We start from the raw sequence: 24929 nt of genomic DNA on the forward strand, positions 1-24929 counted from the left end.
CTTGTTGCAGGTGTAAAGTTTTGGGGCAATATTTGGGTCTAAGACAGCAATTATTAGATGGTCTTCTTAAAACAGATTTATTATTGAAAGGAAATGTTAACTAAAGTTATTGGGATACCTGTGGAGCATAAAAAATACCCATATTGACTTTATTAATAACTATCAACATTCTCTATTGCATTTAGATTCTAAAAACTAGAAGCAAAGATCCTTATGTAATAAAGCTGCAACCCCTTAATTTTTGTATATGAGGTCAGAGGCTTGGTATATATTTAAGACCTATCACATTTTTGCGACACCATTTTAATAGTCATTTACAGATTTGGTTAGAAGGCTTATAACAACCATACCTTGCACATTAAAATGAGTTGGCCCAAGGACATTGAAAGCAAGAAAGAAAAAAAAAGAAGATAAACACCCCTTCAACACAAAGGTGGAAAGAAAGTAGGATTAAAGCTCTGCTGAAGGGAGGTGGCTGTTGGATGTTGCTGTGCTATAAACAAAATACAAAGCAGGAATGGGAACATTATTTACATATACTGTTGAAACCCTCTCTGCCTGGCTCTAGAGGAGTTTACATCAAGTTGGATATATACACGGCTGTGCTCAGTCTCATACCTGTTCAGGGTGCTGGGTGTGGATATGCAGATAGAATATTGATGGGCACGAGGAAGAAATTTTATAGTACAGACAAGAGCTTTATTCACATCCGTTGATCATGCACGCCAGACAACAATAAACTTCACTTCAGGCATGAACTGGTGGCAAATAATATAGTTAATCTGTGCTTCCCTGGAAGCTGTCACTCTGTTGAAATAATATTGCTGAAATGAATATACTGTTGAAATGGATGATATATTACTGAAATGGACTGGGGGGGGGAGTCTCTGGATTGAAGAATTGATGGCGGTGTTTTGTTTCCATTTTGTCTGTTCTGTTACAGCAGCGGCAGCTTTTATTCGAGTAAAAGCCGCCGGCTGCATGCGTCTGGGAAGCGGGTAGCCGCGGCGCGTGGCGGCGCACTGTGACGTCACAGTAACATGCGCGCCCGGCTTCCCCGTCTTCCCCGGCTTCCGCAGGCTTCCCCGACACCCCTGGAGATCAAATGAAGGTAAGCGGGGGTGCGGGGAAGCAGAGCGGCATAGCAGGAGCCTTGTACGGGGTCGGGAAGGGATTTAAATTGCGCGCGAAGTGGAGGGGGGGTGCGTGGGGGAAACGCGGCGGCGCGCGGTTGTTACTGGCGGCAGCTGGGGTAGATCCCGGCTTGCCGGCGGCATTCAGTGCAATAAAAGATGTCGCTACTGTATGTCTTTAGTGTCCATTTTGTGTGTGTGTGTGTGGTATGAATGAGATTCCCTCACAGTAGATTTACGACTGTGCCTGTAGTAACGCCCACATTCCTGGTATCAAGAAGTGCCTGATTCCTATAGAGAGCTGTTTTAATCCAGCTTGAACCAGGTTTTAATGATCTGTAAGATGATTGGTTTAAGAATAGGGAGTAGTTATATTCTGCCCAGTAACTTATTTTAAACAAAGGAATCTAAAATGTATAAAAAGCCTGCTTGGGCCCTCCCCTGGCAGAGAGTCTCATTGACTTGTGTGTGTATGATCATACTCTATGCTGTACAGGCAATAAACTACTCATTATCTAAGAACCTGAGTTTGCTCTTATATATTTGGATTTGCAAACAACGACAACTCCTATGCTAGGGAGGTACTCTTGATTATTACTAAGGGAAACAGTTAGATTGGCAATTTCCCACATAGTGTAAATAGTGCCCCATCTCAGGTGGGCCTATGGTGGAAATACAGTCCTCTGAGTTCAGTATCCCATCACTCTGTTGTGTGCTGCCTACCTTTTCCATGCATATTGGATCAGGCGTTTACATAGGACCTTCCGGTGGAGCCAATCCAATCATGCTCCTGAGCTACTCCTCTGAGAACTCCTATTATCACATGCTCACTCCTCTTCCCACATGAGAACAATATCATTATATAGTGCATATTCCTTAACTGAAAATAAATGGTGACAGGACATCCTTAGGTTTGTGTATTTTATTTATAAAATGTTTTACCAGGACACACAGTGAGGCTCCAGTCTGAACTCAGTGGAACCTGTTTCTAGAACATAGGGAGGATAGAGATAGGGGATATATATATATATATATATATATATATATATATATATTCCCATCCCCTATCTCCCCATGGGGATATCACTGGCTACAAGTTAGTATAAAGGGTTAACTGAGATCATTCCCCTCCTCATCATGTGACGCAGGATGACTGCAGAAAGGGACATGATGGGGAGGGGAGTAACCCGAGTGATCCCACAGTTAACCCTTTATACCAACTAGTAGTCCCCAAAGGAGGGCTACACTGTAATGAATATTATTAATTGGACTGTGAAATCAGGTATATGAGAATCCTGTCATACAGAGCACTTTACTCCTGCGTGTTGGGAGTCAATACACATCATTAAAAAAAAAAAAAACACTTTTAAATCAATGCAGTCTAAGTAACAAGACCCTGCAAATGTAAAATATGGGGAGTAATTATTTTGTTGCTGTTCTCTCACAATTAAGCAACATTTGCCCCTCTCACCCAATGTGCAGTTCACAGAAACATGCAAACCGTATATTACCAATACTTGGGGTATCCATATTTAATGCCTGTTAGACTTTTCAAAAATAATAATCCAGAGAAGCTGTTAGACAATCCAACTTGTTTGAATAAAGTAGGCGAGTGCTATCTTCACCCATTTATAGTGCATAGAGGGCCTGGATCCAGTTGCTTAGCAATATGCTTCTGATCCTCTGCCAATCTCTCAGCTCTGTAGTCTTCCTATACCTTATTTCCATAGAAAGCAGTAAAACAATTGAAACTAGTGTCCTCATTTTTTTAAAACATTTTTATTGAGATGTGTCCCACATTCCCTAATACAGAAAATGTTTCAAATCTCTTGGCCATTGTGTAATGTATCAAATGAGGAAAATATATATATATATATATATATATATATATATATATATATATATATATATATATATATATATATATATATATATATACGACTTGTTTACTCGCTGGAAGGTTTCCCGTTAACGTCAGAACTTTTTCAATATAATCTCTATTGCGTACAGTACAACCTTTTTGCTACCAAGTCTGGCTGTTTTAAAGTGGCGTTGGCTCTTGACATTTTTGGTTTTAATAAAAAAAGCAGCCGTTCCTTGCCTGCAACGCGATGTAATTATCCAGGCTACAGTACAGATTGATCCCGCTTCCCAGGGCACCCAAAATGGCTGCCCATTTCAAAAGAGAAAGTGGTGTGGTGTCCTTTAATGGTTGCTGTAGCAACAAAAATGAAGCTTAAAACGTTAAAATTAAACTAGAGTGTGTGGGGGAGGGGGGGAAATAAATAATAATAATAAAAATGCAGTAAGTATTCATTTAAAAAAAAATGGAGTTTGAAGGTACTGCTCTTTTGATCAGGGCTTTAGGACACTAAAGACTACAGTGGTGGTTCTATAATTAAACCCCTATACCGTGATGGGAAATTCAGATCATTGCAGCCGGTAAGAGTTGTAATGCAAAACCCCATTACCAAACCCCAATCTCATTGGCCCTGAATATCTTACAGCAGGAGATTCTCTGCCACCTACTCCCTTCTACGTTATCGAGTGTCAACGATCCACACTTATACACGTAAATGTGGCCATAATAATTACGCTGCAACTTTTTCCTTGGCAAGAATCATAAAAGGTAGCTTTGTCTGAGAAAATGTACATATACAATGCTTGTCCCAAATAAAGTTCCTAAGAATCTCAATAAAAGCACTTGTCTAGGTTTTGGCTACAAGGCAATTTATTGTGTTGTTCATATGGCTTTTCCAAAATCTATTTTCCCCACCATAAAGACGAGAAGAAAAAAAAAAAAAAGTGTTTACATACATGGATTAAGATATCTTCCTCAAACAGTATTAAAAAAGAAACCCTTTGCACCCAAATTTTAGGCTGTACGCATGGAGACCATATAGTAACAGTGGTTTCGTTTGACACTTACGGGGAGAGATTGGGACCCTGTAGATGTGACCTTAAAAATCAGCCCAATGTCATTCCATCCAATTGTGACATTACCACGGCAGAGGGCTGTAATCACAAATAATTGGCATATATAAACTCCAAGTTGCTTTCTGGGTGCAAGACGGTGTGAAATGTGCTCAAGAAACAGATTTTTTTTTTAACCCATTCACTGCCAGTTGTACTGGGAGCACTGGCAGTAAATGGGTTACATAATGGCTCTTTCAGGCCACATTCAACTGAACAGCTCTTGGACTATATTTCCTGAGCCGTGCACATAACCAGCAAGTCATTTTTGTAAGAAAACCGCTTACAAAATCACAGCCATAACCCTCATAAATAAATCAAGCTGCAGGATTTCTCCCCCCCCCCCCCCCCCCCACTCCCCACCCCCCCATCATTCCATGTTCCCACTGCCACAACAGGACTCCAATCTCTATAGCACCAGTAAGGTGCTGATGTGCAATGCGCTCAGATAGAAGCACACGTGTTACAGCCAATCAGAATTCATCGTGCCGCCTCGTCAGGTCTTCCCCGTAGTTGGTTGCTTGGCTCCCGACAAACATGTTCCAGTTATCCAAGATCTCGTTTTTGGTCAGTTTGTCATCCTGGGAAGGGAATATAGAATGGTTTGTTACAACCCGGGTAGCCTCAAAAATCAAAGCTGCCAACTGGCTCCATATGCCTGAGGTCCAGCAAGTGATTGTCTTTGCAACCATCATCTGTATTAAAGGCACAGCAGAAGTGCTGCAATCCTTTACATGTTACAGTTTGACTTAAAACCTGGGATTGGCTGCAGCAAGTTGTGGTATCACAGGCCAGGAGGCAGCTACCTCAATTTTAAATGCAATTTGGTGGAGCTGATCAACAAATTGTTACAGGTTAAAACCCAAGCAGCAATACTACTTTCCAACTTTTTTTTTTTTTTTTAATATGTCGAGCATGTGGCAATGTATACTTCTACATTCTTACCCAAGCTGGAAATGGTTTGGTGCTCATGTTATAAAATGTTTACAAATCCTGATTGTGTGCCTTACATAATGGCTGCCTTTCAGTTTCAATCAATCCTTCAGTCAGTGTAACTCAGCAGCTACAATGTATCCTGGTAGCACGAAGGTAAAATTATCTATTGTTAAAGTTTACAGCTCAAACTGGTGGGAACATTGGCAACAAGTTATCACAAACATGAAAAGTGTTACACCTTGCACAGGGGAGGTGTGCTAAAATCTGCTATAGAAATCAAAGGATGCTGTCAAACGCATAAAAATGGCATTAAGAGTTGAATTAAAACAAAACAAAAAAAAAAACGTCACATCTACTACTACAAAACTGATTAAAAAAAACTTGAACATGTTGTGCTGCTTTAAACCCTGCAAACGTGTATCTTTAATTTAAAAAAAATCTGGAGTATTACAAGGTGCATTTCCATTTTCTCAAGATTGTGTTACTATTCACAGCTCTGCGAACATTTTAAATTGAGTGGAATTAAGCCATCAAAATTACCAGTACACTGTGAACCCCAAATAGGTGTTATGACAATGGGATATACATGAAGGTTTTAAACCCAGTTTGTCCAAATGCTAGTCCTGTCAAGAGCTTTTGCCACAAAGAGCTGGAACTCGCAGCAGGGTTAGAGAGTGCAAGGAATGCAAAACACGGTGCAGTCGGTCAAACCTGTGTGTCTCTGCAGTACAATGTGCACTTTGCTTTTGGTTATTGGAGGTGTGAGCAATTATCACAGCACGGTGTAAAACCTTGATAAACTAAAAAGAACAGTAGTACATTTCAGATCCAGTCTCTACTCGGGCAATGGGCATCAGAAGATGCCCCAAAAAAGACTCCAACTGGCAGAAATCAGAGGATCATCAGGACCTCGGTTAATCTTATTTTTGGATTTTAAGGGCCGGATTGACAAAAAAGGGGTGCTATAGTTTATTACACCTTTTTTGGATCTGGGCCTGAGAGTTTGGCGCTTGCAACAGCATCACTTGAACCGGCCCGTTCAGGCTGAAAATAGCCTTTAATGTGTATCAGGAGAATTTGGCTAGTAACAGCCGGGTCGGCAGATATAGAATAAGGCCCTTGAAGACTATATTCCGAAGAAGCAGTCACAGTAATTCAGCAATTTACATGAAGCGGGTGAATGTACTTTGAATAAATGTTTACATAAAACAAGAATATGTAACGGATTATAATAGAAATGTATGCGGTTTCATTTGAACACTACCGTTTCTCATTATGATACCAACCAATCATTTGTTTCCCAGAACACATTAAAGATACAGAAGATCCCGTTCCTCATCTCTTCCCCACGTGGTTGAGATCAAGTAGAAGTAAGAAACACACCGATAATTAGGCACAAATACATACAAGAGTGAACAGCTCCAGCTTCATCAATACAATCAGAAGGGGCAACTGCCTTTCCTTTTCCAGGTACAAACTATTCCTTTCCCAAAGCACTGCAGTGAGGAGCATGAACCCGGCTATTAGGTTTGCCAATATGCAACCTGTTTTATACACTACATTAAAAGGAGGTTCTTAATCATATTTCTATGATTGCTTTCTTAGTGTAATAAGGCTGGGGTGCTTAACTCTGGTCCTCAAACCCACTCAACAGGCCAGGTTTTCAGGATATCCCTGCTTCAGCACAGGTGGCTCAGAGGCTCAGTTGAAGACAGCCTCTGAGCCACCTGTGCTGAAGCAGGGATATCTTGAAAACCTGACCTGTTGGGGGTAGGGACTGGATTTGAGCACCCCTGTATTAAGCATAGAAAGAATAAACTATCCTAACATCTTGTCCGGATCTCCCACTGCTGGAGATCTTCCCGTGGATGTCTTACCTTGTCTTTGTCAGACTCATAGACAAGGTGCTTGGACTCTATGTCAGCGTTGTCATAGTCATGGGGGAGGATCCAGTGGCTGATCTCTGTCCGGTCCATCTTCCCATCCTTATTCAAGTCACGGAATTCCAGAAACTGCTTGCGTTCTGATTGAACCCAATCAGGCTCTGGTTCATCATTCTCAGCATTGTACATGTCCCCTGAGACACAGGAAGAATACACATTCACTGGGCTTTCTTTGCCAAACAAAACAGGTTTTAACAGGAGGCAGATTATATTTTCTTTTGTTGGGCACATGAAACGAACCAATGTCAATGTAAGACCTGACGCTCTTTGAGGCAGAAAGTCATAATATGGTACAATTGTTTCCTGTATTTTAACAAACGTACTGTATGTCAATTCTGAAAAGCACCGAGTACATTCCTGGCATTGCAGGACAAAATCCCACTTGTAAGAGGTATAATCTTATTAATAATAATACACTTCCTTTCATATAGTGCTTTCTCAATGGGATTCAAAGTGCTTCACAGTTACAGTATAGCAGCATGTATGAATTTTACAGACAGTCCCTGCCCAGATAAATTTACAATCTATAATTTTGGTGCCTGAGGCACAGGGAGATAAAGGGACTTGCCAAAGGTCACAAGGAGCCAACACCGGGAATTAAACCAGTTTCCCCTTGATCAACTCCAATAAAATGCTTCTAAAATTGCCTAGGATAATCAGAAATTGCTGCAGCCAATCCAGATTTTGAAATCAAACTGTAAAATGTAAAGTATTGCAGCACTTCTGATGTGTGCATTTACAGAGTCAGGGTCTTTACTGATTGAGTCGCTCCTTCGCCTCTTGATGGGCAAGGCAAACATTCTATAAACCTTATTGAGAAGTAATTAAAAATAACCTAAAATCACTTGGGACAGAGAAATCCAAGAATGGACTGCAACATCTGAAATATTTCTCAAATACATTGCAACTAATGAATGTATCGCTTACTCGTAATTCCTTACCTATGTACTCGTGCACATCCACTGCCCCATCTCCGTTCTTATCAATGTCCTCCAAGGTTTCCTGTGAAAACACAAGCATCCTTGTTTAATACAGGCTAACATGAGAGGCCCTGGTATAGAGCAGACCCAGATTTCCAAGACGTTTTAGTTCACCTCTGTTATTTCTAAATCAGCCCCTTTCTGCTTCCAAATGCAGACCACACTTTACACCAGAAAAAGTGCAATACTCTTAACGACTATTTTTTGGGGGGCACGTTTATGATGGCGCCGACAAAAGATTCTACCAAATACCAACTGCAGCATATACAGAATAAATCCAGACATGGAAGGTGGAAGCAGAGCATACAACAGCACATTATGCCTTCGGGATATTATGTTTTAGTGCAGGGAACTAGAGATACTGTAGGGGTGAAACTGTAAAAATCTGTTTCATGGAATTTGTCGAGCTTTCCGTTGAAAATCCGTTGCGCGGTGTAAAAATCACAAACCACTCCGGGAAAAGGCGAATCGTGCTTCTTGAAACTGATTTGCGGAAATCCAAATCCGCCAAAAAAAATAAGTGCCCATCTCTACCGGGAACATAGGGACCAAAGAGACAAAGTGCTCACCGTAACCACAACGTCTTTCATGTAGTCAAACTCCTCCGGGTGCAGGAACGCAGTGAACTCCTCGCGAGTGGCGATCATGTCACCATCTTTGTCCGCGTGCTTGAATCGGCGCTCGTCGCGCTTCATCATCTTCCTGTAGGTATCCTTGTCTGGCACATCATTGAATTCCTCCCCTGCAGAAATGAGGATTGAGGGGGGGGGGGGGGGGGGTGTTAGAGGAGCAGGGACCCAATACAGCAGTGTTCTGTCTACTTTTCAAAGTTGCTGGTACAGAAAAAAAGGTCAGGGAGCGTATTGTAGCATCATGCAATTCGTAAAATATTTTGTTAATATAAATAATTACACTTCAATAAAAAAAAGGGACCTCTTTTTAAGTATGCATAACATCTGTGGGTTATAATGTCCGCAGCACAGCTTTAAAGCGAGCGGTTTTTAATGGTCTTTACCCAGGTTTGTAGCAAGGGGGGGGGGGGAGGGTCTCTGTAGCTGAACCCCATTAATTCCTGCTTCCAGAGATATTTACCTCCGTAGTAGATACCAGCAGCCACTCTACTCGGCTACCGTGGATCCCATAATAGCAGCGGTCCAAAGCTCACGCGCCCTGTGGACCAATAGGAAACCGTGACATCAGCAGGTTCAGCTTCCTATTGGCCCGGTTAATGTGGGAGCTTTAAACTTTAAAGCCCAGTCAGAGCGGCTGTCGGCACCTACTATTAGGAGGTAAGTATCTCCGGAAGCAGGGGGTTAATGGAGCGGGAATTAAATGGGGTTCAGCTCCAAAGACCCCCTGCTTCAATATAAAAAAAGAAAGAAAGTGCAGGGATAGAAGCACGAGCCGATGGTCTGTGTGCCAAGAAAGGCCAGATGTGGCCTGCAGACCACGGCTTTACGTAAACGTGGGTGTATAAATATTATTCATGTGGCGTGTTAAAAAGCCATTTAGATTTGCGTTATTACATTCCAGAGATATCGGCTTGTATACTTCTTAAATTGTTTACATGTGTCAGTCTCTAGCGAGATTAGAGAGAGGTAAAAAAACCAAAACGCTGCTTGACAATTTTTTGGTGACAATGAATTGTTGTGGAGGGACTGCCCTCGTAACCTCTTAAATTAGCGGTTAGAATATCTGCACTTTTCTGTTAACATGGATCCGCTTTCACCAATTCAAAAATGTAGATATTCACAATCCCAAATCCCCCAAGGGAATGGAGATCCGTGCTGGAAACTTTTAGGTAGGGAATGGGATCTGGAGGATCCACTTTGCCTGAAAATACAAGCTGGTCTCGCGCTCTCGCTTTAAAACCATTTAGCATCAGAACATTTGGAATAAATGGTTACACCAGGAGTTTGGTCCGTGTAAAAAGTGTCCCTAACTCAGCATTTTATCTAGGTCGGGGGTGGCCAACGCCAGTCCTCAAGGGCCACCAACAGGTCAGGTTTTAAGGATATCACTGCTTCAGCACAGGTGGGGCAGTCGAAGACTGAGCCATCTGTGCTGAAGCAAAGATATCCTGAAAACCTGACCTGTTGGCAGCCCTTTAGGACTGGAGTTGGCCAGTCCAGAGTTAGACATCAAGTGGGAATACATTTCCTCTCCATGTTTAAACACCAGCAGTCACTATTCTTATTGCAAACAAACAGCACTCTCAGGAGTACAGACAGTACATTCTTGGCTCAGCCTGATCCTACATATTTATGCCCTTGGGCAATGCTCTCCCTTGTAATTAGATAAGCAGCAGAACACCTTCCTGGTATTTACCAACATCAGTTATTAGAAGGAGTACACATGCTCGTAGGAACACGGCTGGTTGAGGAAATGGTTGGTGTATCAAGCTGCTAGATGGGTCAGCAACATGTTGCATGCTCATTCCAGCAGTATGTAGGGGAGGTCACCCGAGACAGCACTTATGGTCTCTGATGCATGAGGGAGTAATGCAAAAATCACATACAAGGCAGCAGATAAGAGAATGAAAGCAAAATTCCTGAAGCACAATTCATTTCCGTGACATGCAGTTTACCATAACCACACCACAGCAAGCCAAGGAATAAAGCCTCCTACCCGCAGTGCAGAATACGTGAATTAATTTGTAAAGGCTGCACCATCTCGGAGTTAGTCTTAGTGTGATTTATCTGGATGTCACTTGCAGAGAAACATATGCAGTGCTTTATGATTATTAAAGCCATGTCTGACACCTGTCGATTGACAAACATTTTTTTTTGAACATAATGCTTTAAAGGTATAAGTGAAAAAAATCCCAAAGGTGTCAGATCTATCACACTGGCAGCAGTGACCACAGTAATGAATGGTATCAAAAATAATAGTGAAGTCCAGCCACAGAACATGGTATTTAATAGACACAGCAAATAATAGAGATTTATTAGTACCGGAAATGTTATGATGCTAGAACTTAAAAGGATTGCGGATTGGAGCTAGAGGGACAGGTTTGCTCAGGGGTAATGTGAGGTGCTTCTGTGAAAGGGTAGTAGATTAACAGCATTCAGTAAACATTAAAAGTGGTCATATGATTTTTAGGTGGGACAAGGATTTTTTTAATGTAGGGAAAAAAAGCCAGGGATCAAAAGGAAAATGTAAGAATCCAAAACAAGATAGAAAGATGAATAGACGGTGTGGTCCAAATGGGACTTTCTGTTCCCAGCTCTCGACTGACAATGACAAATATGGACGCTTGGTCAATTGCAAGGTGTTCATATCTGCACAGGAATGTGACACGCCCATTATTTAGACAACACTGCAGAGTAGGATACTAGCCATGCGACGCGCCCACTAACACTGCAGGAGTAGGATACTAGCCATGCGACGCGCCCATTAACCCCGCAGAGTAGGATATTAGCCATGCGACGCGCCCATCAACACTGCAGGAGTAGGATACTAGCCATGCGACGCGCCCATTAACACTGCAGGAGTAGGATACTAGCCATGCGACGCGCCCATTAACACTGCAGGAGTAGGATACTAGCCATGCGACGCGCCCATTAACACTGCAGGAGTAGGATACTAGCCATGCGACGTGCCCATTAACACTGCAGGAGTAGGATACTAGCCATGCGACGTGCCCATTAACACTGCAGAGTAGGATACTAGCCATGCGACGCGCCCATTAACACTGCAGAGTAGGATACTAGCCATGCGATGCGCCCATTAACACTGCAGGAGTAGGATACTAGCCATGCGACGCGCCCATTAACACTGCAGAGTAGGATACTAGCCATGCGACGCGCCCATTAACACTGCAGGAGTAGGATACTAGCCATGCGACACACCCATTAACACTGCAGAGTAGGATACTAGCCATGCGACGCGCCCATTAACACTGCAGAGTAGGATTCTAGCCATGCAGCCTGTGATGTTAGATCCAGTTTCTGAGAAAGCTAATCCATTGAATAGAAGTTAGATAGAGATATAATGTGCTCTCATGCAGACCTGCCCTTCCCAATGGCTGCTTTTGTGTGGTGGGTACTAAAGGACGTGCCCATTCTCCTGTCACAGGCTTTGCTCTCATTCTCTTACCTTCGTAATAACCATATGTAGTATTCCTGTATTCTGCCCAGGCAATGTTATTGTCCTGGTTTGCGTCATAATCTGCCCAATGCTTGTTAACATTCTCGTAGATGTAACGATTCTGTGCATGTTTAATCCAGTCTCTCAGCTCCACTTGGGTAATGAAACCATCCTTGTCCTTGTCTATTTTACCAACTATTCTCCTGAGGAACAATGTGGGAAGGAGAGAAAAGGAAGAGATTAGAGGGGTAATGTTTAAAAGGATCTCACCTATGAGATGGCCATACATCTGATTGGAGTACTCGTCCCAGGCCACTGATCCGTCATGGTTCTTATCGAAAAGAAGCACCTGTTTATTCACATCCTCTGAAACCCAGCGTCCATGGACACGCTTCATCCATGCCAGGAGCTCAGGAGTCGTGACAAACGTGTCATTGTCACTGTCGATTTTATCAACTATCATTCTGCAATGAACCAAAATGACCTCAGTCTCACAGTTCCGACGTACCCAAGAGGCTGCTTCCCTGGTCTCATAGTAAAGGGCATATCTATGATAGCCACTCTGAAAACACAGGTACATTGTTAATATTGCTGATCATTAATGTTGAAGCAATGGCAACCATTTGGTAATATATATATATATATATATATATATATATATATATATAATGTGGCCAAATAGTTTGCTCTACAAAAAAGGTCTACATGAAGACCTGCACTCAGAAGCTACTAGTGAGTTTCTGCCAAACCTTTCGCTGCCAAAAGGAGCCTGCAACACATTTCCACTACAAATGCCTGATTACCAAGGAGTAGATGGAAGAGCTTTGTGTGAAGAGCCATTCATCCGAATTAATAAAGGATCTAGACTTCATTACGAACCCTCCCTCTGCCAGGGAGGCCTGCAATGCATGCAAATGCTAATTGCCTATGGTATGGATGTTTAATTAAAAGAGAAATGTGTTTCAAACATTTTGGAAGAGATAATAAAAAAGTAACTTCAGCAAAAGTTTGTAAGGGTTAATGTTTCTCCAAAGACAGGTTATACACGAGTTATTAATCCACAACCCAGCAACGTCAACATTCATAGGTATTATATACAAGCTCACAGGTGGGATCATACACACCACAGAATAATTGCAAGTTAATTTGAAGGATACGTCAACAAGGTAAAGGCCCTGCTACACTCACATTTAATGAGTTAATAAGAGTTCATATATTTATACAGGAGGGGTGCGATTCAGAACCCAGAAAGGTGCACTCGGAAGAGAACCTCCTAATTTTAAGCACAAAATAATAAATCTTTATTCTTATTCCAAAGTCACAATTAAAATAGTTAATTTTTTAATAAGTGTGAATGCACTCAAATAAGTACAGCAATATAACCTAGATCCCTGCATAGTGGTAATCTATTCTGTAGCAGTTTACTATATATCTCAGTATAATTGGATTCTTCAGATATGTTCAATATTTATTCAGTCTGCGCTTTCAGGGACTGAGATATTCCAATATACATGGAATAATGAGCGAAAACAAATCCACTGTTATAGCAGCAATCCAGGATGCATTGATTGTTTTGTTTGTTACAGGCTTGAAGCATGGGGTCTCCAGAGCTGAACCCCTTTCATTTCAGCTTTGGGGACTCCCTGCTTATAGAGAGACTTACCTCCAGTAGGGAGTGCCAGTATCTCTGCAGCCAGGGAACTTGTGCGCAGAACAGAATGGTGGTGTTTAAATGTCGCACCGGCCAATAGGAAGCCGTGACATCATCCCTTGCGTCTTCCTATTGGCCCGCGTGACCTGGACATTAAAACTTAACAGAGATACTGGCAGCACCTACAGAGGCAAGTATCTCTGGAATGAGGGGTCCCCAGAGCGGAAATGAATGGGGTTCAGCTGCAGAGATCCCCTGCTTCAATCAAAAACAAGCAATGCAACCAGGATTGCTGCTTTAAATGACCCAATCCGTGTACCGGTCCTTGCTGTTCAGAGCTGGCTGAACAGTATTTGTTTGTTTTCTTCACCATCTTTTACTACATCACAGTCAGCCTGTTTCCCAAACTGCTAACAATGAGAAGTTATAAAGAGGAGAGAGCAGAACAGTGGATGCAGAGCCTGGCTCTGCTACTCTACTCGCCTGTGTATCAATCCGCCTGTGTATCAATCCGAGGAAAAACCTGACAAGGGCCTGCCTCTTTCACATTAACCCCTTCAGGGCTGGGGGGGGATCTGCAGTGAGATGATGCACGGAATGTGCTCTTCACTATATATGAACATTTTGCAAGTACTGTGGAAGGTGGAGTTCTGCTGTGATGATGGATCAACTTTCTAACTGTTTCCTCATCTTATCCCTCCTCCTTTGGGGGGCGGTGGGAAGAAGAACATACATCTGGAGATTGCCACGTTAGCAATCTGGAATCTTCCTTGCTTCACCCAGGCTTTTTATAGGGTGGGAAATGTGTGCAGAGACCCTCCCACAAAGGCTATACAAGGGAGAGGAGGGACAGAGGAGGGGGCGAGTCCCTGTGACCTAGCCAAAAAAAAATCTAAGCAAGAGCATACAAAGTCTCCCATCTCTATGCTCTTCAGCTTCTTAAAAAGAGGCAGTCCATCCGGCACGAAAAACAAAAAAAAATTTTTTTTTGATTGATTGAAAATGAGTTACTTATGCTGCCGATTGATTCGTTCAGCAAAGATCCTGCTTCCCAGGGTTCACTAAATGGCTGCCTTTCAGTTCCAATCAATCCTTCAGTCAGTGCAACTCTGCAGCTACAATGTATTCTTATATTACTAAGGTAACATTATCTATTGTTACAGATTACAGCTGACGCTGCTGGGAACATTAGCAACAAATTATCCCAAACCTTAACATGTTACAAAGATCTTGCAGTGCTGGGGAAGTGGGCTAAAACATGCTATAGAAATCAGAGGATGCTCAATTTATTAAAGCTCATTAAAAATTGCATTTAGTTGAAAACAAAATGCAGTACGTTCTATCAAATACTACAGAACTGATTCATCTAAAAAATAAAAACCGATGTAGGATATTGCATGGATTGCTCCTTTAATTCCTTTGCTGCAGAGATGATCCCCAATGCGTTGCAGGCACCTTAGGATACAGTTATATTTCCACATGGAGTAGGCTGGTACACTATTGAATGTATGAGCTTCCCCAGAGGGAATTTTCTGAAGGCTGCATGTTGTACCCCGTTTGTATCAATGCTGCTTAGCACAGCGGCCTACCATCTTTTAATGCCCCATGAAGCCAATAGGAATTTTCCCACTGACGGGCATCCATAATATTAACGGAGCGTTGATAATGAATATCATGTCTGTTCTTATTGTTAGCCTGGCTTTTCACACATCCAGCAATGCAACATGGTCAGCTATATTTACAGCGCAATACCAACCACCTTTAACTACTCTGCCATGCGGTGCTGACCGCTCTGGCTCCGAAAGGGTTAACAGCGCAATGGGATAGGTGCTTCCATCAATATCTGCTTGTAAGTATGTTACATATAAATATAATGCAGAAGATGCAATCAGTTATTGTTGTTGATAGGAGGCCTGATTTTATATTCAGTGCAGTCTTTTCCAGCAACCGGGTACTGATCATCAATGGTTCAACAGGAAAAGTCAAAGAGGGGTTAAGGGCTGAAGGAGCAGCTCAGTGAGTAAAGGCCCCAAATCTGCAACCAATGACAGAGTATGCAGCATGGGACCCTGGTTTAAATCATGGTGTGAGCTCCTTGGGCAAGTCATCTTGTCTCTCTGTGCCTCAGGCACACAAAAATAGATTGTAAGCTCTGCAGGGCAGTGACTTGTGTATACAAAAATGATATGATCATCGCTGCATACACTGTCAATGCTATACAAGACAGAAGCATTATTATAGGGGGCTGTCTTACCTCCACATCATTCATTTTATAAAAACATCTCTTTGCAATGTAGACACACACACACACACACACACACACACACTTTAAGGTACAACAAAGATTCCCAGCAGAAAGGAATTATGAATAGAGTTTAAAAAAAAAAAATGATTTAGACTGGGCAAGAAGAGCAAGACCTGGATTCTAAATTAGAATATGTGCTTCTTACTAGTGAGCATTAATAATAATAATATTTAAGTGGCAACTAACATTTCATGTATGGAAAGCCCGGTGTTCTGGCTATAAAGCGACGTTGAGAGACGAACCTTTCAGCTACAAGCATTTGACTAAGATCACTTCACAAATGTGCCCGTTATCCAAGGGAGATATTGGGTTCTTCCGCTTAGCAAGTATTTGCAAGTCTTACAGGGACAAACGAGAGCCTCAAATGGAACACTCTACAAGGCTCTAATGACATTGCTTCTAAAGAATTCCAGCAACGCATTGTATGGATTAAGAAGTAAATGACTTAACCCCTTAAATCAGGGGTGCTCAATTCCAGTCCTCAAGATTCCCCCCCCCCCCCCAGTCAGGTTTAAGGATATTCCTGCTTCAGCACAGGTGGCTCAGTCAAAGACTGCACCATCTGTGCTGAACCTGGGATATCCTGAAAACCTGACCTGTTGGGGTGGGGGTCTTGAGGATTGGAGTCCTGAATGCATTTTAGACAGCAACATGTGAACATCTCTGGACCTATGAGGTGTCACCCAGTTAACTTGAAGTGCTCATAGGCACGCCACACCCTAATTAATACTCTTACTAAATAAGGAAAAAAACAGGGCAGTATCTTATGTATACTGTTGGAAATTCCACTGGAAGGCAGGGAGGACTTTGGGACTCTATGCCATTTTGCTATTACTTAGAGCATTTAGCTAGTAGTGATATTAGAGAGTTCTTCAAATGTAACAAAACAGAAACGTAAGGTCTTGGACAGCTCATTTGCAGCATCTATGATGGACTCTTGCCCCTCTGGCAGGAAATTGTATGTCTTTATTTATATAGCGCCAAAAGTGTACTCAGCGCTTCACAAAGAATACAGTACAGGGAATTATAATTATACAATAAGTGCAGCAAAATCAGACAATAGGAAAGGAAATCCCTGCCCCGAAGAGCTTACAATCCAAGAGGTTTAATGGGAAACTTACACAGAGACAGCAGGTGAGGGAGTAAGTGCTGTAGATGGCAGTGCTTGGTCACAATGGGTGGTGGGAGTGAGAGTGTGGGACAATAGCCATGAGGGCAGGCTATTGGGATGCTTGATTTGTGGGGCAAAATTTAAGGAAGGTCAGTGTTAAATGAAAAGGTTAACACCATTTACAGGGGAAGAGGTGGCAGGGAGGCATGAGTGATATCAGGTGTGCATGTCTGGCTTCAGGCTTAGGGGAGATCCCCTAAGGGTTCATTTGCATTTTCTTACCCCAGCCTCTCTTTGCTTTCTTCTGGAGTCAGCTGATCAAACGTCTTGGCTTCTTCCTTGCCCAGGAAAGCCTCATGGTCATACTGGAAGTCCTTGTCATCATCATGCTGGTGATCACTCAGGTCCTTGCTGTGATGGACACGGTCTTTCTTCTCCTGGGTGGGTTTGCACATAACCCAGGAGGCACAGATGGCCACAAGGAAAAGTACAGGCACAGACCTCATCTTCCCGATCTCTGGTAATTAAAATAACCACAGATACTTAAATTCATTTCCATATCACTCATAACTAATGTTTTAAAGCATAAAATAGGTGCTAACTCCGCATATCATATTGATAGGAAAGAGTTTATCAATTAACTGCATAGAGTGAACTGTTACTATGCAAAACAACTAAAGGGATATTTAGCAGCACAACTCATGCAAAAATAGCAGCACTTTTATCAACACAGCCAATCTTAACCATTTTATAAGATATATTTCTACAAGTCAGCTGCTGTGTTTCACTCCAGTACTGGATCCGTTTTGCACCAGTGAAGTTGTATCATCTACAAAGTTAGCAGAGTAGCTTTCAGGCTTCTTTTTCTATTTTGAATTGTGGTTCCCTTGGATCACTATAGGATTGAGATCATTGCTGGAGTGAGGATGTGTCAGATGAATCAAACAAGGAGTTTAGACTCAGGGGCTTGCAAATCACAAGGGGGATACGAGAAACAATCTTGCTATCCATTTCAAACGGATTATCACACTGACGTGCATGCTCCAAATACAAAGGGATCCACACATCACAGCACCAGCCCATGGCATCCCTGCGCTGCACAGATCCAGCCTCCCCATGCATACACTTTACCTAATGTTGCTGCTCCAGCGCACTGATGAAAGGCAAAGGATGCAATGTATCATCTGCACTGTCCCTTTAAACCAGCTCATTATCATGGGCGGAGTCATGGGACAGCGCGGCCAATCAGAATGTCGTGCCGCTCAAGGAGGCGTGTCCAGAGGAACTTCTGGACAAGGCTGAGGCCGGCGATTGGCTGCCGGTCGCCACGTTGGCACGAGCAGTGCATGTGTGGCTCTGGGCGGGGTGACGGCGCGCGCCGCCTGCTGTCTGACTGGTAGGCGGCTGGAGGAGGTTAGGCTATAGTTAGGGGGGTTCTATGTATATAACGTGTGAAGTAGTTAGAGGGGTTACATGTATATAACGTGTGCAAAGCATTGGCTGATACGTGGACTTATGGGGGGTCTCCTACAGTGTCCGGGTTAAAATGTTATCCTTGTGTTTGTTACCCTTCCTGTCTCAGATGGGCATTAGAATAACTATATAAACATAGCAAGCAAAAAAGCATTGGATGCATGTGTTTGCATTAATGGCCCATGTTACCTCTCATGCACTGGGCATGTGCTTGCTTTTTATATATACACCACTGCTGTTGTGTCACAGCCTGGGCTTTTGCTTTGGACAAACGGATGTTTTATCATCTCTTGTCAGGGCATCAGTTGTACTTCCCTCTTAAGTTAAATAAACATGCTTACACATTTTATAAACATTTTTTTTTGTGCTAACTTATCAAATAAAGTAATTATAGCATTCCTTGATCACCAGTGCCATAAAGAGCCATTTTGTTTGTTGCTGTGAAGAAAAAGATGATGATTTGTATAACAAGAATGGCATTAAAGATGGCTGTTTGTTATTGTATTTCCATCAGTACAGCAGTTCTGTTTTATGGCAGCTTTCTCTTGGTGGTCACTGCACATCCAGGTGAGATAAGCTTCTCATGTGAGTTCAACTTCTCAGAGAGATGCCTTGGGACATACTGTATGTAGCCCTCTTACCCCCACCCTAAGTGAGATTGGGGTGTGTAGGTGTATCTGACTACTTCTAGTGTGGTGCTATACCTGTTGGCTCACAGGAGGGCTGAGCGTCCGCCATGGGGAACCTGGGGCCATTATACTAGGGGTACTTACTTCCAACGATGCAGCGCCTCCACCTGCGATGGCTCCCACCATAGGGGGAGTGGTTCCTCACAGGACAATCACAATAATCGATACTCACACAGATATATATATTAACTAGGGACTTTACTCAACATGCAAGAAACAGATCACAGCAATATCAACATCATAACCTGTGTCCCTCTCTAGAGGAGACACTTACTGCGTCGCGCAGGACGCTTCCCAACACTAGGTGATCCCACCCAGTGTCCCGAGAATCCCCACCCAATGTCCCGCACTCTAGTAGAGAACGTGGGTGACTGCGCAGTCACTAATTAATGTGTTAGGCCTGTTGGTGCACATATACATAGTGAATACCTTCCGAGCACTCCGATGCTCGGGTCCGCAACAATCTTCTAAAAGGGTCAGACGTGCGATGCATCCGTCTGATCCTATCCAGGTAATTCTCCAGGAACCCCAACGAGGGTCCCACCGCTTCACGGGAACACAACCGAATCACGGGAACACCAACCGCATCACGGGAACAGCAACCGCCGCTATATCCCTATCTCTTTCTCACTAACCCTAACGTGACAGGAACCCTAACCTAGGGCCTGTCCCTGATGAACCGCAACCTGGGGTGGCTTGGGGAAATCTCCTAGGGCCTGCGGAGTAATAACCTGCCCCACTCCCCTAACTCATCCCAGTCCTGACACTCACTGAACCCTAACACTAACACTAGCAGCTACGCACTGCAACTTCATAACGCGTACAGCAACTTGCTGCACACTAGCAGCTATGCCTTCTTGTCAGGCCTCACAGCCCTGCCAGCCGTGATCCTGACAAGACAGCACACAGACACGCACTAAGGGCAGCGTCCCTATCTGGGCCGTCCCTCAACACTTACCCACTAACCTGGTGGGGAGTTGGGGCCTTACTTGGGATGTGGGGACCTTACTCGATGCAGGAGCTGCACATGCTCTCTGCACCCTTCCTTCCCTCACAGCTCCCCAGCTCCAACTGACAAACGTGCTGCAGCCCAAACAATGTATCTCTTTGCCTGCCTGGCCTTCCTCTAGAAATCCTTGGCCCTTATTGGCCACACGGAGGCACCTGATGTGCTTGCCCCTAAGCCTCATGGGAGTTGTAGTCCCGTGGAGGCTGCAAATACATTGGGGCCACGTGCGCACTTGCCCTGCGCATGCGCGAGTCTTTGGAGGCCACCTCAACCCTTCCTGCACTTTCCCTACACTCGCGCGACTTCTCCCTAGCTCTGGGGCCTTACCTGCGCTTGCGCGATCACTGCGCATGCGCGAGTCTCTCCGCAATGGCGGCGCCCTCCTCGCTAGCTGCCGGGACCGCAGCAACGCGATCGCGGCCTTAGCAACGGCCCGATCGCGTCCCCGGCAACCAGCCTGCTCGCGGAGATAGCACGCTACTCCCTGCTCCGGCCCCCACCTTTGGAAGCAGCCGTCGGGTCCGTCGCTGGCTCCGGCGGCACCCGCGACCACGCTGCTCCAAGGGAGGGGGGTCTCTAGGAGCTGCTGGAGACCTGGGTTACATGTATATACAAAACCGCACTAAGATTTAAGGCACCTTATTGCCAATTGGTCTCTTGTATTGAATATTTTTTTACATATACATATTTTAACTTGATTTTAAAAAGAAAGTAGCTGTAATATATATTTTTGCATGTTATTGACCAGGTATGCGTGTCACGGTAACTTATAAGAGGCTGTATTATACACAAAAATACCTGGGTTGAACTGAACACGACTTTAGATATGATAAAATATAATTTATTCCTTGAAAAAGGTGAACACACAAGATATACAAATAACAGGCAAAATATACACTTACTTAAGGGGTTTGGACAAGAAAGCCATCAGGATACAGGATTGGCAATTTCTTCCACAATACAGGTTCAGATGTAGACATCACGAACAGCACAAAGACAATGGGTGTAGGCTGAGCCTCGTTTATATGCAATCTCAGTCTTATCCTGTGACAGGGTAAATAAAAGCCACCAGTTATATGCCTGGAAAACCTATGTCTAGTCTGCAGTGCAGCACTGACTAAGTTAACTTCAGCTGGGAACCTCAGGACAATTAGTTGGATCCCAGCTGCCTAATCAAGGTGTGTTAAAACCCAGGCTGTAGACACATGGAGCCTGGCTGTTGAGGAGAGAGGAGTAAGCTGCTGAGAGATTTCCTGATACAAGGTTTGATTAGCAAAGTAGATGAATTGTGAACTGTCTGTCCCCTGCATAGAAAAGGGTAACTGCCTGATTTATACACTGTCTGCTAAAGAGAAACTGTTTTTGTTTGTCTGCTGAAGAAACGCCATTTTTCTTTTGTTGCTGATGAAAAGCTATTTTTGTTTTGTGTGCTGTATATCTTTCAAGGCTAAATAAATAAGCCTTGTCAAGAAACCCGCGTGTGTAGTTGCATGTACCCTGCAACATATGGTGTCAAGAAGTGAGATTTTGAAAGGCCCCTGCAGTTAAAGGGCCATACATACACACAAGAAGAAAAAAAAATGGAAGAATTTTTTAAAGAGTTTTTGTGCGAGCAGACCAAACAGCAGGGACAGTTAATGCAGGACCAGGCCCGGCTGCAAGCAGAGAGAGATTAAAGACTTTTGCAGCAGCAAACCCAGCTCCTAACCCAGCAGCAGGCAGCACAGGAGGAGCGAATGGCCAAGCTGCTGACCCAATTCCAGGGGTCTGCCAGTCCAGAACTTGCAAGCAGACCCCCGATACTCCTGAGGAAAATGGCTCCGAACGAGGATCCAGAGGCTTTTTTACTGACTTTTGAAAGAGTTGCCGAAGCTCAGGGCTGGGCTACAGATCGCTGGGCAACTGCTTTGGCCCGCTCCCCATATGGGTTAAATTCAGATTGGGATATTGGGACCCTTCTGTTTGATACTTAGTTTTGCGCAATTCCTATTTTTCAGGCTCTCTTTACATGTGACTGAAGATGCTAACATATAGATTAAGTAATATTGTCAGACTTAGGCATGTATATAAGGAATATCTATTATGGAGACATAAAAATTAGTTACATTACAATTAGACAAAGGTCTTTTTTCATTATCTCTTTGGGCAGTGAAGCTATAAATTTATGTATGATTATACTTACTTGTTATATTAATATGCTTCCACTATACCCTTACAACATAATGCAACTAACTATGAGGATCTTGATAATCTGATATCTTAGGTTACCTTCAATTGTTTTTAAAATTATTTTTTAACTGGTTTTATTAGCTTTATGTTTTTCCTCATTACGAGTGTTTTTATTTTTTATTGTTCATGTTAATAAAGATGTATTTGTTTTGTAGTATGTACACCACGGTACGCATTAGGCCTGGTTGCCTAGTTGCGCTTAGCATGTTGACCTTCTTGGTCACATGTCAGTCAACGGAGTGACGTCACGCGCTATTTCTTTATCGAGTGGGAGGCACTAGCTACGGGAGCGTTTTGTATACGCGCGAGTAGTGTTTCTCCCACCCCTTTTGCGCATGACGCGACCCCAGGTTACTGACTATGCAGCGTGACTACGCGACTGTGCGTCACAGGTTAAGGGTCACCCACCCGACACACGTGACGTACGCGGAAGTGCTCCGCTACTGGCCTACACGCTTATGTGGTGAGTATAAATTGCACTCCATGGGTTATTGTTGTATTCACCTTGATAAAGGACTGTAGAGGTCCGAAACGCGTAGGTGTGTTTGTTACTTTGTTCTGATCCAATTAAACAGCTTATTTTTTTGTACGTATCCCTATTGGTGTTATTGCTGTACTCACAGCTGGACTCGGTGCTTCGTTTTTTTCTCCAATTGTTTTTCATCAATGGACTACTGCCAAGTAAAAGCCGCCATACTGGATCGCTTAGGTCTGACCCCAGAGACCTACCGGCAGCAGTTCCGGAACATGAAGTACACCGCTAAGATGAGACCCCGGGACCTCGCTCAGCGATTATTGGACTTGTGTACACGCTGGATACAACCCGAGGAGTGCACTAAGGAGGCAATTCTGGAGCAGGTGGTTTTGGAACAATTTCTACAAATAATACCCCCTTCCGCACGCTCGTGGGTAAAACGCCACGCTGATGAAACCCTAGCTTTGGCGGTCCGACTTGTGGAGAACTTCCTTGGGGCTGAGCAGCAGGCGAGTGTCCTGGACCCGACTCCACCGGCACTTGCGGACGCCCAAAGAGGGAGGTCGGATCTATGGGGAACCTACGGCCCATCCATACGCAACCGCCAAGTCCAACGGAAGGAGCAGTCGTTCCAGCAAGGACGGAGTCCAAATGCTGGTCCCCGCCGAGACCCTCATCTCCTTCCGGATGTCGGCTCGTCGCAAAATGAGAGGAACTTCCGAGGACGTCGCCCACAGGACCCACCAGATGCCTGGTCTCCAGTAACCGGTCCAGCGGAGCGCTATCCACAGCCCCCTCCTGTGAGGGAACCCCCTCCATGTTCCGCCTGCGGAGAACAAGGCCACCGGTATGTGGACTGTCCACAGATGGATTGCTCATTCAGCAGAACCGTCGCCTCGGCCTTTACTGGGGAAAATTACAAGCCCTGGCTACTTCCAGCCCTGATTGGGGGAAAAAACGTCCAGGCCCTTGTAGATTCGGGCTCTGGGAAAACTCTGGTCCTCCAGGAACTGTTACTGCCTAACGTGTGTTTTTTTGACTCCCCATGGAGCATAGAATGTATACACGGCGATGTAAAACGCTATCCGATGGCCAAAATCCGGCTACAGGTAAAAGGTCAGGAGGCTTACCTCGAAGTAGGAGTCGCTCCTTGGCTCCCGGCCCCCCCTTGTGCTCGGTCGGGACTGGCCTTTCTTTTAGGAACTAATGGCCCCAGTCTTTCATGAGGAGCCTCCTTCTAGGGCTCAGGAGAACCCTGGCAAACTGTTCCCCTTCTCAGCAGACCTTTTTCCCAGTAGACACCGGGTTCAAAAGACTCGGAAGCAAAGACGCTTGGACAAACAGGACTGGTTGCAGAAATCTGGGTTTCAAGGTGACCATTCTAGTAGTCAGAGGTCACAAGTGATGGCTGGGGATGGCCAAAGGGAGGGGGATATGGGCCCTGGAGATTTACCAGACCTGTACCTCCCTGACTTTCGCCAGAAGCAAAGGGAAGACCCAGTCCTTGCTAGACAGTATGACAAGGTGGTGAAAATTGATGAACAGATTTTAGATGCACAGGGGGTGATAGTATTCCCCCATTTTGAGCTATCAAAGGATATTCTATATAGGGTGAATAGGCAGACACAAACAGGGGAGGTCACCAGACAGATATTGGTTCCCAAGGCATTTGTTAAATCTGTGTTCACTCTAGCCCATACTGTCCCTTGGGGTGGTCACCTGGGCAGGGATAAAACATTGGACCATATTTCATCCCGATTCTATTGACCAGGGATGCATAGTGATATTGCTAAGCTATGTGCAGCATGTCCGGAGTGCCAGCTAACTAGTCCAAAAGGACAAAAACCAGCCACTTTGGTTCCTCTACCCTTGGTGTCAGTTCCCTTTGAGAGGATTGGGGTAGACTTGGTAGGACCTCTAGAACCTTCTGCGA

The 24929-nt window shown here is 44.0% G+C and overlaps 1 protein-coding gene across 4 annotated transcripts; it reads right to left on the bottom strand.

Moving 5' to 3' along the window:
- Window positions 1–4445: 4445 nt before the first annotated feature.
- RCN3 (reticulocalbin 3) lies at window positions 4446–20362 on the bottom strand. Of its 4 annotated transcripts, none has more exons than XM_075605754.1 (7): window positions 19713–20362; window positions 17404–17638; window positions 12064–12257; window positions 8535–8707; window positions 7927–7987; window positions 6920–7119; window positions 4446–4687 (listed from the first exon to the last, which is right to left on the bottom strand). In XM_075605754.1, exons 1-7 carry the CDS (start codon window positions 19774–19776, stop codon window positions 4580–4582), a joined length of 1035 nt encoding a protein of 344 aa, XP_075461869.1. In that variant the 5' UTR covers window positions 19777–20362; the 3' UTR covers window positions 4446–4579. The 4 variants fall into 4 exon arrangements, with proteins under 4 accessions (XP_075461869.1, XP_075461870.1, XP_075461868.1 ...); XM_075605755.1 differs by lacking the exon at window positions 19713–20362 and adding an exon at window positions 18253–18321; XM_075605753.1 differs by lacking the exons at window positions 12064–12257; window positions 19713–20362 and adding exons at window positions 12325–12518; window positions 18156–18240.
- Between the last annotated feature and the right edge of the window lie 4567 nt (window positions 20363–24929).

Source organism: Ascaphus truei, chromosome 6 (assembly GCF_040206685.1).
Source record: "Ascaphus truei isolate aAscTru1 chromosome 6, aAscTru1.hap1, whole genome shotgun sequence".
NCBI lineage: Eukaryota > Metazoa > Chordata > Amphibia > Anura > Ascaphidae > Ascaphus > Ascaphus truei.